Below are 14,354 nucleotides of genomic sequence, written 5' to 3' on the forward strand. Positions count from 1 at the left end.
TCTGTGTGTGTGTGTGTGTGTGTGTGTGTGTGTGTGTGTGTGTGTGTGTGTATATATATATATATATATATATATATATATACTGTATATTCACACATATGAAATCACATATGCTCTGTGTCTGGTGGTGTATATATACATTTATATATGTATGCATATATATCCGGCAGTTTTGTAAATAGATAGACCAAAAATCATAATTAAAATCTTTTATTTAACTATTGCTTGTCTCCCGGGTTTTTGTACAAGTTGGTGCTGGGGAAGTTCGGAAGAACACACTGAGGATAGACCGGGCAAGGTATTCCCCCAAGCAAGTCCAGCAAAAAGTGGGATTCCCAACTTCAGATGCTGCAGTGTCCAGAAATGTCATCCCCAGCATGCTGCAGGATCTGAAAAGAAATGCAAATAAAGAAATATTACTTGATATCATACCCAGAAACACTCATACATGTACAGGAAGGTCTACAGGCGGGTAGATAACTATAGCTATGAGCGGTCATATATATGCACATGCTAGCTATAGGAGGATTGTTCACATGGGGTTCACCATTTCCATCCTATGAGGTTGAGAGTGTGACTTGTCCAAGGGCTTTCTCTTGGAGGGTTGCAGGTCAAATTAGGGGGGGCAGATAGGGGGGCTAGGAGAAGGCAGTGGATGATGGGATTAGTGGCAGGCAGAAGGAGAGGTGCAGATGGACACCCTGGGAGAAGGCAGTGGATGATGGGATTGGTGGCAGGTAGAAGGAGAGGTTCAGATGGGCCCCTGGGGGAAGGCAGTGGACGATGGGATTGGTGGCAGGCAGAAGGAGAGGAGCAGAAAGAACATTGGAAGAAACCCCACCTCCCACTCCCATCACAAGTGGGTAAATTTAAACCCCACTTTGCAACAGCGAAACATGCTCAAAACTGCAGAAAAACCCCTGGAAAGACCGCAAGCTTACCTTTCCTCTGTGCCAAGAGCGCTCCTCCCCCGGCTTCCCTGGAACCAGCAAGAGGAAAGACCCACCGGAAGGAAAAGTGGGGCAAATTGCAACAGGGCATCATGGGAGAGTTGGAATCTGGGGGTCTTGCGACAGAGTTCAGGACTGAGAATTCACACCAGACCCATTCGCACTGAGATCGAACAGAGCCCCAATGCGGATATCGCCAATCCACTTATTAAGTGCACTCGCCAACATGCACCAAAAAGAGGAGTCAGTACGCACTCAGTTCAGAAGCCCCGCGGAAGGGGCGCACATCCAACAATGCCAGGTATGAAAGTACATTCACGTTAGCACACGAATTCGAATCGCTCAGTACGCAATAGCCCCAGTTCCACGCGGCAGAGACCCTGTCTGATAAATGCCAAAGACTTCCTGCCATTTCAAACACCCACCAAAAATCTACCAGTACAAGTATGTATTTTGCCCTTCTAAAGGGTTTCCACACCTTGAATGCAATTCAAAAACCTATATGAGGATGCTTAAAGGGCCTGATAAGGCCTTGTTTTTGATAGAGGAGTGCAGTGACCTGGGCTATGGCACACAGAATCAGAGGCCAGCATCCAACAGGGTATATCTACTGGGAGGAAAATGCTTCTTTTAGTGGAACTAAGATGAGGGTGCAATCTCCCCATTACATTCTATTTCCCTCTCCACCCCAACATCCTGATTCCAACAGCTTGGAACCCCCCAGAGCCAGTTTCTGAACAGTGCGGCAAGGGGCAGGGTTGGGAAAGAAAGTGTCATCGCACCCCTGTAGCAGCACTATTGAGACACTGGATTTAGGCCAGGACCTTCTCAGAATCACACTTGCCAGGATTCAGTGCATACAAGAGAAAATTGAATGAAAAATGAATTCTCATATATTATAGATACTGATGAATGTGAGAAGGTAAATTGTGGACTCCACGCTATACGTATAAGCACCTGTGGGAACTACAGCTGTAAATGTATAAAAGGATTCTCATCAGAAGCCCCATTTTGCAATTATACTGAGAACAACTGCAAAGGTAAGGGCTTTCTGGGATCTTTTCCTCTAAATGTTGCATGCTTACTCTCTGTGATGCTAACAGCATGCTAAGAGCTGAGGGCTGCAGCAGAGGCACAAGTCTGACTGTACCTATGAACTGCATATATGTTTATATCTGCACTTGTAGGAAACCATACACTACTCTGAAATTTGTGCACCGAACAACCTAGGTCTGCAATCAGGACCAAAATGGGAGTTTTCACACCCGTATTAAATGCTCTACACTAACACATGTGTTATTCTCACCTTCATTTCCACAATTCCTCCTGTGCTGATCAAAATCCATTCTGACAAGGGCCTTCTGTTTCTGTGAGATAGTCTTGAAAGCATCTCTCACAGTGCTGAATGCTGTTACTGCACATCATCAGGGCTTCCATAGACTTTTCTGTTTCTTTAAGGGATTCTCTTTTAGGTATTTCCCATAGTGGTGTATAATGGCAGTGGAAGCTCTGGATTCAGCTCTGAGCCTGGAGGCCCAGTGATCAGGAGTGCTTTTGCACAGTTAAAGCTAGTGTACCAATTATGTCCGTTCCTGGTGAATTCAGATTTGGCCACAGTGGTACTTGCCTTGGTTACATTCTGTTTGGATTACAGTGCTCAGAAACGTCCCAAATTAACTGTGGCCAGGTTGTTAATTGCAGCTGGTTACAGGCAGAACACAACTCCCTTGTTGCAACAGCTCCATTTGTTTATGGTTCATTTCCAGGCCCAATTCAGAGTGCTGTTTTTGACCTATAAAACCCTATATGGCTTAGGTCCAGGTTATTTGAGGAACTGAACCTCCCTTTGTGAGCCCATTAGAGCTCTAAGACAGGAGAGGCCCTTCTCTCTGTCCCACCATCCCCTCAGGCTCATTTGGTGGGAACAAGGGAAAGGAACTTCATGGTGGCTGCTCCTAGACTTTGAAACTCCCTCCCTAATTATTTTATTTATTTATTTATTTATATTGCCATTCTCCCAGAAGGGGCCTAAGGCGGATGGGGTCGTCCTGGCCTAGAAAGGCCAGGATGGCCCCATCCTTGTTTTTATTTTGGCGACAGGTCAAGACATTTTTGTGCTGTCAGTCCTTTTCAAACTGACCAGGGTTGGGTGCTGTGTATTTGTTATTAGCTGTCTTGAGTCCCTATTTTGGGAGAAAGGTGGAATATAAATAAATACTGGTATAATTAATAATGCTGTTTTGGGCTGGTGTATCTCTCAGGTGCATAACTAACTTTTGATGAGAGAGCAATTAATTGATAAATGAATAGATAAAGGGGCAAAGTATGGGAAATAAAAAGAAAGAGTGAATGAGTGGCTGAAGGACAGGCAATTACTATTGGCCTTATTGGCCATGATGGCTGGAGGACTGGGTAATTGTAGTCTAAAAAAAGTGAATTTTCTAAGTTTGAAGCTGATCTGTCTAGACCAGCTTTGGCTGTTCTGGCTGGCAGAGACTCATTGAATTCTCTCCAAGCCCACCCAACCTGAAGCCATTTAAATTATGATTAGACTTGACTTATCCTTGTGGTCTCTTCCAACTCTATGGTGGGTTAAAGACCGCCCCTTTGAGGCGGCCTGCACCCGACCCTTTCCCCGGTGTATCGGGGTCTCAGCTGTCAGACCGAAAGCCTCCGAGGCCCCAATCCGCTGCTTTGCAGGCTGCGGGGAAGTGGCAAAAGGCCGCTTCCCCGCAGCCTGGAAAGGGGTGTCCTTGGGGCTTCAAGCCCCAACGACACCCCACGGCAGCGGGGAGGAGGAGAAAGGGGCCGCTTGGCCCCTTTCTCCCTTGCGTCGCTGGGCGCAGCTGTGTAAAGGCTGCGCCCAGCGACGCGAAGCAGGAAGGAGCTCCGAAACGGAGCTCCTTCCGGGGTCGTGCAAAGGGAGCACTATGGAGGCGGCACGGTCGTGACGTATTGATGGTGGCGGCCATGTTGAACGGCTGCCGCCATTTTGTGAGCGCAGAGCGCGTACCAGGGTTAGGGAGGTGCGGAAGCACCACCCCTTCCTAACCCTAGTACGCGCTCTGCACGTACTATATGGCCCGTTTGTAATGGGCCAATGAGTCTATGATTCTATCCTCTGCATGCAAACCACAGGCTTTGTTATCCAAGCTGCGCATGCTTTTCTCCCAACTGGGGTTTCTTCTGTTCTTAGAAGGCCTCCAGGAGAACAGTGCTGTAAAAAGTGATGTGGCAGAGAAAAACACAGTTAGGAAGGGGTTTTTTTGGGGGGGGGGGATGGGATGAAAACAGTCTAGCATTTGCTCACCAGCACTGTGTTTTAAGTATTCCATCCACATTGCTTTATGGTTTTGTGTACTCTGGAGGTTCCATAGAGGGAATGGCATGAAATGGGGCTATACAGAAAACATATTAAGTGAAAGAGTGATTTGCATATTTTTGCAACAATGAAGTAATATAATATGCAAACATAATGCCAAGACACGACTAGTGAACAATGTTCCCCGTTATTTTTTATTTTGCCACTGTTAAAAAAGTCATATGTGAGGAAATTTCAAAATGTTCTCATATTAGTTGACTCTTGGCTGCTGAGTCTATAGCCCATCTTACTGTCATTTAAACAACTTTTGTTTATGCTCAAACATAAAAACCACTGGGTGACCTTGGACAAGTCACATTCTTCTTTGTGGTCTCAGCAAAGCACACAAATGGGTTATTCTGCGCCTGGGCAGCATTTCTAGATCCTACTGGAATCACTAGGGAAGACTTTTTGGCGGTAGCTCTGCCCACACCCTATATAGGCAGGATGTTTTCCCGCCCTTTCTCAGTTCCTTTTGTCTGCCGCGTGAGCAGCTTAGGAACCTCGCTTAGAATAATTCTTTCCTTAGCTTTCGCTTTCGTTTCCTGCGTTTCCTCTGACTTCATTTAACTCTTTGGATTGTGATTTGGACTTGGTTTTGGACTCTGATTAACGGTAACACTCGGACTTCTTGACATTCTCTCTCTTCATCCCTGGGCTTTGGTCCAAAGCTGTCTGCGCACTCTTTTAAGTAGTGCTCTGAATGTGGGACAAATATCCCATCACTCGACAGACACTCCTTGTGCCTCTTCTGCCTGGGCAAGGGCCACGTCCTTGCTTCCTGCCCTCACTGCATGGCCTTCACACCGCACGCCAGAAAGAATGGAGAGATGCACATTAGATCCAGGCTCTACTCACAAATTTTGAAACCTCCCCCCACCTCTAGAGCCTCTGCCAAGGCTGCCGCCGCCAAGGACAAGCTCTCATCTTTGGCCTCAGGGGTCCCTTCCAAGACATCTGCTGCCGAGGGCACTACCCCCTTGTCTCCTCCGAGGGTCCCTGTCAAGGCTACTGCTGCTGAGGGCAAACCCTCTTCAGAAATTCCTGGGTCGCCAACCCCAGACAAACGGAGGTCCATGGACCAGGATGTGGCTGGCCACCCATCCTCACCAAAGAGGAAGAAGCCCTCTGACTCCTCCAAACCAGGGAAAACAAAACACAAGTCTTGGGACAAGTCCAAGGACTCATCCCATCACTCCAGGAAAACGTCCCAGACTCCAACCACTGGTCCCATACCGATGCGCCTGCCCAGCTCACCAACACCGAACTGGGCTTGGTACCGTGCATCCAGCCAGCGCCTCAACCTCAATTGTCTCCTCATCCCGCCTCTCAGGCCCGACCAGACACAGTCACCTTCCTGCATTCCTTGTCTGAACCCTACCAACTCTCAGAGGGTGAGGAGGAAGCATCTCCTTTCATCCAAGTGGTGATACCAGACTGACTCTCCCAGACTTCAGAGGTCGTTTGTTTCGAGGACGAACAGGACTATGACGCATCTTCTGTCCTTGCTGAGCCCCCCACACAGGATATTGTTTTTGATCAAGCTACAGGCACTTATTTTTTTGTCTCTAGACCATTCTGAAGTCCATGGAGGCCATTTTGTTTCAACCTTCCAGCCCGTTGAATCTCTCTTGTCTCCTCCAAGGTCACCTGCTGCATCCATTCCACTTTGGTCTCGCCTCTCTTCGGCTTACTGAGCGGAACCAGTCTGACACATACAGTTGACTTCTGCTGTCTCCTTGCAAGTGCACCCCTTGTTGCCAGTACTGGTAACCACTCAGGCCCTCTCAGCTCGCACCAGGATCGAGTCAGCTTCTGCTGTCTCCGCAGACCACTCTGTCTCCAACTATGCTCGTGCTCAGCAGTCAAAGGCACGTTACATACACGCTGAAAGTATGAGCTCCATGCGTTCTAGGGTTAGGAAGGGGCGTATTAGGGTTAGAAAGGGGCATCTATTTTAGATGCCTTTTAACTCTAGTATGCGCGGAGCGCGTAGAAAATGGTGGCGCCCTTCCACACGGGCGCTGCCATCTTGACGTAGTGGACGCATAGCGTCTGCACTTCGCATGGTGGAATTGATGCCGTGAGTGCATGACTAGCGACTCATGGCACCACTTCCGGGGTGAAAAAAGAGGCGCCATTTTGGCGCTTCTTTTTTGCGGTGCAAGGGAGCCTCGTGGTTTGGCCGCTGAGGCTCTTCCGTGCCGCAAATGGCGGCGGCGGCAGCCCCGCTTTTAGACAATCTGTAACGCGCCAAAGTCTCTCGCTTTTTTTAAGGCCCCCTCTCCTTTGGATTACATTTTTTTTCTTTTTCAGAACAAATGATCCAGATGGGTAAAGCCCTAAACACTGAAGTCCTCTATGCAGATTCTCAAGCTCTTGACCGATTGATGAAAGGGTTCGGGACAAGGTCCCAACTCTGACCTCCACTGCATACCTGTCATCCATGTTCAGGATTGCAAAGAGCTTTTGGCCCACTTTGTCCATGGCCCAACTTTCCACCAAGAAACTTGACAATCTCTACCGTATCACACCCTTGGAAGAGATTTGGCTTTTTGAACATCCTCGCCCGAATTCGGCGATTGTTGAAGCTTCCCAGGTCCCCTCGGCCCCGAAGACAGCTTTAACCCCCAGTGACAAGGAGGGTCGTAAGCTTGACACCATGGCACGGCAATCCTACGCCTCTGCAGTCCTGGACTTCAAAATCCAGAACTACTCAGCGTGTATGGCTGCCTACCAACAGCAGCTTTGGGTAAAGGCTCTTCCCTTGTATGACAACCTCCCTAAGGACAAGAGATGTACAGCCATGGCCATCCATGCAGAAACTCATGCACTGGCCTCGCACCAGATCTCGGCGGCCCAACACTCGGCTGACTGTGCTTCCTGACAACTGTCAGGTGCCCTGGCCCTCCGGCGCCATGCCTGGCTAAGGTCTTCGGATCTAATGCCTCAAGCCAAACAGGCCATCGCTCCCCTTCAACGCTACAGGACTGTTTCATAAGGAAACTGATGAGAAGCTAGACTTCAAGAACAAAATGAAGAACACAGCCCATAAATACTGTATGCATTCTTCCTCGACTTCTCACCCTCCCTTCTCTCAATGCCGTTTGGGATGGCAAAGACCCTCCTACCCCCCCTCCCACCAACTAGGGTAGATCCAACCAACATCTGGTGGCGTGGAGGATTTGGTCCTGACCTGATTCTTGGTACCGGTCCGAGAAATCATCCTGGCTTCCCGAAAGCCTTCCACTCAGCGCTCTTATGCCCATAAATGGGCTAAATTTTTGACTTTCTTGCCCTCAGCAGGACTCACCTCTTTGAAGGTCAATGTCTCCTTTGTCCTGGACTTCCTCCACCACCTCTCAGCATCTGGACTCTCCATTTCGTCCTTGAAATGCTTCCTTGTGGCCATCTGTGCCCGCTACCAATTCCCTGGCCAGACATCCTTCTTCACTGACCCACTTGTGAAGAAATTTTTCGGAGGCCTTGCCAGCCTAAAACCACCAGCAGTGATCCCGATCCCAGCTTGGGACCTCCAGCTTGTCTTAGCAGCACTTGCTACCTCACCCTTTGAACCTCTGGCTTCCTGTGACCTTAGGCTCCTCACCTGGAAGACAGACTTTTTGGTAGCTATCCCCTCAGCATGCCAGACCAGTGAACTCTGTGCCCTCCATACGCACTCTCCGTACTTTTTTAAAGACAAGGTTGTCATCCATCCAGATATTTCCTTTCTACCAAAGGTCGTGTCCACCTTTCATCTCAGTCAAGACATCATTCTCCCAACGCTAGCCCCGAACCCGACCACCGACACCGAGCACAGGCTCCACTCACTTGATGTCAGGCGGGCACTAGCCTTCTACCTTGACAGGACTGCGTCCTCTAATTGTTCTCCCAGACTTTTCATCTCCTATTCCAACCCTAAAAGGGTCTCCCAGTCACACCTCAGTGTTTCTCTAAATGAGTGACTTCCACAATCCTCCTCTCCTATGAGATTTTTGGGAAGACTCTCCCTGCTCAAATTCGAGCCCATTCCACCAGATTGGTAGCTTCATCTTCAGCCTTCCTCTCCAGAGTTCTCTTGGAGGACGTTTGCAAGGCTGCGGTATGGTCACAACCTCTGACCTTTATCAAGCATTACAGACTTGATACCAGTCACCGACATGAAGCAGCCTTTGGCAGAGCTGTTCTCCTTTCCAGAACGCACTATGGTTAGTTGGCACCTGTCAAATAACTGACAATCACACTGTTTTTCTGGTTTAATAATTTATTTCTTGCCAGGACATTCCCTCCTCCACAGAGGACTAAGCTTGCCAGTCTAACCCATTTGTGTGATTCCCAGAGACCATGAAGAAGAAGAAGAGGTTTCTTACCTGTAACTGTAGTTCTTCGAGTGGTCATCTGCAAATCCACACAAATCCCGCCCATCCTCCCCTCTGTTGTGTCCTTCTCTCTTCCTTGTCTGCTCTTACAGCAGACCATTTTTGGAACTGAGAAAGGGCAGGAAAACATCCTGCCTATATAGAGGGTGGGCGGAGATACAGCCAAAAAGTCTTCCCTAGCAATTCCAGTAGGATCTGAAATTGCTGTGCGGGTGCAGAATAACCCATTTGTGTGGATTCAAAGATGACCACTTGAAGAACTACAGTTACAGGTAAGAAACCTGTCCTTCTCTCAGCCTCAGAAAATGGCAATGGCAAACCCCCTCTGAAGAAACTTGCCATGAAAACCCTCTGATAGGTTCACTTTAGGGTCACTATAAGTCAAAAATGACCTTGGAGGCATGCAAGAACAACAACAAAACAAGTTTTATTTCTGTTACAGAGCACTGAACTTTACTCTTATTTAGTGTGCCTGTATTTGTGATTTTTCAAAGGAATTTACCTCAAGCTACTTTCCTCATCTTTTACTTGGGGTCTCATTATCTACAGCAATTTGTCATCATTCTTTGAATCTTATGACATTCTTGTGTCAGAGCTTTCCTGTTTGGTGCCCTGAAGCAAACTGAATAAATGTCCAGAGGAGCAGCCATATTGGTTGGAAGTAAAAAGAACAGAGTTCTCTAGCACCTCAATAGCTAACAAGCTTTATTTGGCATAAGCTTTTGCGGGCTGCAGCCCACAAAGCTTGTGCCTGATAAAACCCAAGGGCCACAAGACTTGGGAATGAAGAAAGATACCTTTTGTACTTTTTAGTATTTTGTGCTATCTGTTCTTCTGTTTCTTCAGGGAATGACACAAAAATCATTACTAACTAGATAGTTTATTGTATTTCAAGTAAACAGTCATTCTATACAGATAAAAAAGACAACAAGGGAACAGCTTAAAATAGAAATAATTGAGCTTCATGGGTAGGGTCATTTCCTAAACCCTTCTTAAGATTTGTAGTGTGTATTTGCATAGACTTGGATAAAAAATTAGATGTTCTAAAAGATACAAATTTGGAAACATCAAATATCAAAAAGCAAACCTTAGCATGAGATGAGAAGCCCTTGAACAATTTTAACAAAGGAAAAATATATGTGTTTTTGAGAACATTATACATGGGACACTCAAGCAAAACATGGGTTAAATCATCAACTGAGACAAACCTATACCCACATACTCTGTCCTTAATAGGTAGACTTTTATGTCTTCACATCTGAACTGCTAATGGAAGCACATTTAGCCTTGCTCATTTTATTATTTGTAATGTCCACCAGATATCTTGGTATGGAAAAGTACAATGAAGTAAAGAAAGTATAGAAGGGATTAGTTTGGCCAGACTTAATCTCTGTTATCCGAGACTGCATCTCGGTGTTGTTAAGTCTTTGTAGCAATAATACTTTGGCTCTATCATAGCCTTGAGACAAAAGGATGCTAAGAAGCCCAGATTCACAGCAGTCTCCCTCCATTCTACGCTTCCATGAATGAGGACCTGCCACTTCTCCATTCATCAAAAGAATCTCTTGATATTTGTTTGAAAATGGTTTTTAACCAAAAAAAAAAAAAAAGGGGGGGGCTAATCTGAGTTTCCGCTTTAATTATCATAACACCTAGTTCTGCATTCAGCAGTTTCAGCTTTATGGGTGATAAAGAGGAGAGGGAGATCATTGCCTCATTAGGCAACATTCCCATTATGGCACCCTTGTTTTTAGTTATGTGTCCAGTGACAAGAGAATATTGCCAACTTTGCCTACTGTACATTTTCTCTTTCTTTGTAGCTTTTAGCTGTAACTGAGGATTTATTTACCTCTTCTTCATGACTTGTGGATTTCTCTTTGATCTCTCTGTTATGTCATAGATTTCTCCACTTGGGTGCCATGGGAATCCCCAATTAAATCTGATATACCCACCACACAACTTTGAAATCTAGTCTTTTACTTGGGCAGGAAGCCCCCTTATCCCTGCTAGCAGTCTGCCATCCCATCCTCTTGCAACTCACCATTTGTGAATCACTTTTCTAAGTGAAGACTTCACAGCATGCTATTTTGCATGGCTTGGGCAAGACAAACTTTTGCAGTCTGAGAATTGGAGTGGTTTCTGCAGCCATGGGCTGTTTCCTTCTCCTTGTGATAAATGATACCTCATGTTGGGGCCAATTTGCCATGTTTCACATAGGTTCAGCTTTCTCCTTGCAGACATTGATGAGTGCCAGCAAAATGCTTCCATCTGTGGACCCAATGGAAGTTGCATCAACATCAAAGGAGATTACCACTGTAAATGCAAGACGGGATTTGCGAAGAGTGTAAAAGATGATAAAAAGATATGCAGAGGTACCGCTCAATGGGAGCATAGTATTTCTTTACTACTCAGACAAATCAATGCATGGGTACAGATGTCTCTTAGGTTGCATCCGTGTGGCAATTAGCTAGTTGGCAAAGTGAGTGCGAACACTTTCATTCAGCCCAAAAGCTTTGGGGTTTGCACATAAGAAGCTGTTGCTAAAACAGAACAGATCTCAGTATGATGGGTTCCTGTTTTGGAAGAAAGCTAGAGACCTATCTATACTTTCTGAGCATGGTTTATAAACAGCACAGTAAACTGTTTTAATTTAAGAAGCATTCATGTGAAGTACAGCACCCGTTGTGCAGAATGATTTTATATGAGAATCAATTCATTTAAATTACATACCAGGTTGCATATGTTTGACTGTGGCAGGGCTGACCCTGTGATTAAGCAAAGTGAGGTGACTACCTAAAGTTGCAGATCTTGAGGGTTATGAAATGGATAGAGCTATTATCTGCCACATAACCCACTCTGCTGCCTTCAAGTGCTGTGAGTGAGGAGGACGTAATGTCACACCAGTGTTGAAATAAGATAAATCTGTCAGATTGGTAGCTTTTATACAGGAATCGGGGGCATGTGATGGTGGTGGGGAGGATGCTATCTTGTCCTTTGCCTCAGGAAGCAAAATGGTTTGAGCCCTGGGATGTAACATATCTGTGCCTGAACCTATTGCATGCAAGTGTTCTGTATTGGTAACGTAAACTCTATAGAGCCAAAATAATGTTCTATCTTCATTTCTGTATGCCCTATTATATTTTTGTGGAGATAAAATCTTTCAAGTGTGTAAACTCTAGATTTCTGCCTAACCAAATACTTTAAGCCAAGGCAGCACAGGCTGTGTGGATTTCCATAGCATTTGCCTAATTGTTCTCTTTTCAGCCTTTCCCCTTGTTTGTGCTGTCATGCTTTCATCCATTATTAGAGGCACAGTGGCATAATTACAGTGCTTAAGGCTGATTCAGACAGATGACCACTGGTTGTTTACACTTCTGGTGTGAAAGCCTACACACTTTTTTTAAAAGATGGAAACAATACAAAGAAGAGCTATACAAAAAATGTGAAAAATTGAATGACACATAGGAAGAAGAAACATGAAGATGAACCCTAATTTTGGAAAGTGAAGTAAAAGATGCTCTCAGAGCAGTAGGAAATAACAAATCACCAGGAACAGATGACATACCAATAGAACTACAGAGACAAAGTGAAGCTTAATTTTAAGTAAAATCTGCTTACAAATATGGAAAACAAAGCAGCAGTGGCCCAGTGATTGGAAGCGATCAGTATATATATCCATAAAAAAGGAGACACAAAGGATTGCAGCAACTACAGAACCATTGCACTAATTTCACATGTAAACAAAGTCATGCTCACAATTCTACAGCAAAGACTCCTACCATATATGGAGCATAAAATCTCAAAGGTGCAAGCTCGATTCAAGAAAGGAAGAGGCACTAAGGATTATATTGCAAAAATACCACAGAATTCCAGAAAAAAATCTGCATGTGTTTTGTTGACTACAGCAAAACATTTGACTGCATAGACCAGGTGTAGGCAAGCTTTTTGAGCCGGGGGCCAGGTTGGTGTCCCCCAGACAACCGGGGGGGGGATAATACTGAAAAGCATACTATCGGACAACAGTTTGAAGTAGTCACATTTTTTAAATAGAGGACACGCAAAAAAAATGTGAATGATTTTTAAAAAAATGTTAATAGAAAATGCTGTTTCTTAGCATGAATCAACATGGAGGACATTGGGCATTATTCCAGACAGATGGCAGAAATGTACTCTTTCATGGCCAAACCCCCCATCCATACACACACACAATTCCAAAACACAACTAAGCACATTGGGCATCACATGCTTTACTTAACATTGCAATCTCTTGCATATTAATCAGAGGCTTATTGCAGAACCAAACTTTTGGGTTCACACGAAAACATGTTTAACAGCTATGCATATAATGAACAGCAAGGTGGTTCACAAGAGGGATTGCTGTTTCAGGTTTCTATAGCACCAACTAAACTTCCGGAAATTGTACTGGCAAGGGCTTTGTTTTTCTTCACTGCCATGAGTTGTAAAAATCACAGCATTTACACGGCCATGCCTCAAACCAAAAACAACAAAAAACCACTTTGGAAGTCACACTCTCTCGCTTCTGAAACATGATGCATGCTCTGAATGACTCAATCATCATAATCATTGTCAAAACAAGGGAAGACTTTAGCATTAAAAGCACCCAACCCCCCCCCCCAAAAACAAAACCCTGTGGCCTCTCTGCCATCACCCCTCCCCTCCTCCTCCTGTCCTCCTCTCTTCCTTTTCCATCCTCCTCACCTCCCTCCTCTTCTTCCCCCCTGGGGGGGTTAGGAGGCAGGCAATGCTCTGAGGCGGGAGAGGGAAAGGGAGGACCGCGCGCGCTGCCCTTCCCCTCTCCCCCAGTACACTGCTCTTCCTCCTCTGCGAGGGAAGAGGAGAGCAGCGCGGGGCACGCAAGAGGGCGGGGAGGGCGAAAGACGGCGCAGCACTCCCTTTGCCTCAGAGCGCCCAAGCTCCGCCTCCTCTCTCCTCCGCGAGGGAGGAGGAGGCAGCGCGGGGGCACGCTGAGAGGGAGGGGAGGGCGGAGAGGGCAGCGCACGCCTCCCTCTCCACCCCCTCCACCTCAGAGTGGCCAACCGCCCGCCTCCTCTTCTCCTCGCGAGGAAGAGGAGGAGAGGAGCAGTGTGGGGCGTGCTGAGAGGGCGGGGAAGCAGAGAGGGGCACACAGCCCCCTCTCCGCCCCCGCCACCCTCAGAGTGCCCAAGCCCCAACCTCTATCCCCTCCATGAGGGTGGAGGAGGGGCCAGCGCGGGGGTGCACTGAGAGGGCGGAGGAGGGCGGAGAGGGCGGCGCACGGCCTCCCTCTCCGCCCCCTCTACCTTCAGAGTGACCCAAGTGCCGCCTCCTCTTCCTCCTCTGCGAGGGAGAGGAGGAGGAGGAGGCAGTGTGGGGGCGCGCTGAGAGGGCGGGGGAAGGCGGAGAGGGCAGCGCACGGCCTCCCTCTCCGCCCCCTCCACCCTCAGAGCGGCCCAAGCGCCTCCTCCTCTTCCTCCTCCACGAGGGGGAGGAGGAGGTAGCACAGGGGTGCGCTGAGAGGGCGGGGGAGGGCGGAGAGGGCGGAGCACAGCCTCCCTCTCCACCCTCTCTGCCCTCAGAGTGGTCAACCCAGCTGCGGTGGGGGCAGCGGCAGGACCAGGCAGGGGCGGGTCCCAAGGCCTTGGCGGGCCGGATGTGGCCCGCGGG

General features: G+C 47.2%; 1 protein-coding gene across 2 annotated transcripts in view; it reads left to right on the forward strand.

Annotated features, from left to right (window-relative positions):
• The window catches only part of ADGRE5 (adhesion G protein-coupled receptor E5), a 98,106-nt gene that overhangs the window by 58,030 nt on the left and 25,722 nt on the right, over nt 1-14,354 (forward strand). Inside the window, exons 4-5 of one of the 2 annotated variants that reach the window (XM_042449067.1) lie at nt 1,853-1,990; nt 10,928-11,062. In XM_042449067.1, coding sequence (XP_042305001.1) covers nt 1,853-1,990; nt 10,928-11,062 — 273 coding nt within the window. The remainder of the gene's footprint in view (nt 1-1,852; nt 1,991-10,927; nt 11,063-14,354) is intronic. The other variant, XM_042449068.1, reaches the window with a different exon arrangement.

This window comes from Sceloporus undulatus, chromosome 2, assembly GCF_019175285.1.
Source record: "Sceloporus undulatus isolate JIND9_A2432 ecotype Alabama chromosome 2, SceUnd_v1.1, whole genome shotgun sequence".
NCBI classification, from domain to species: domain Eukaryota; kingdom Metazoa; phylum Chordata; class Lepidosauria; order Squamata; family Phrynosomatidae; genus Sceloporus; species Sceloporus undulatus.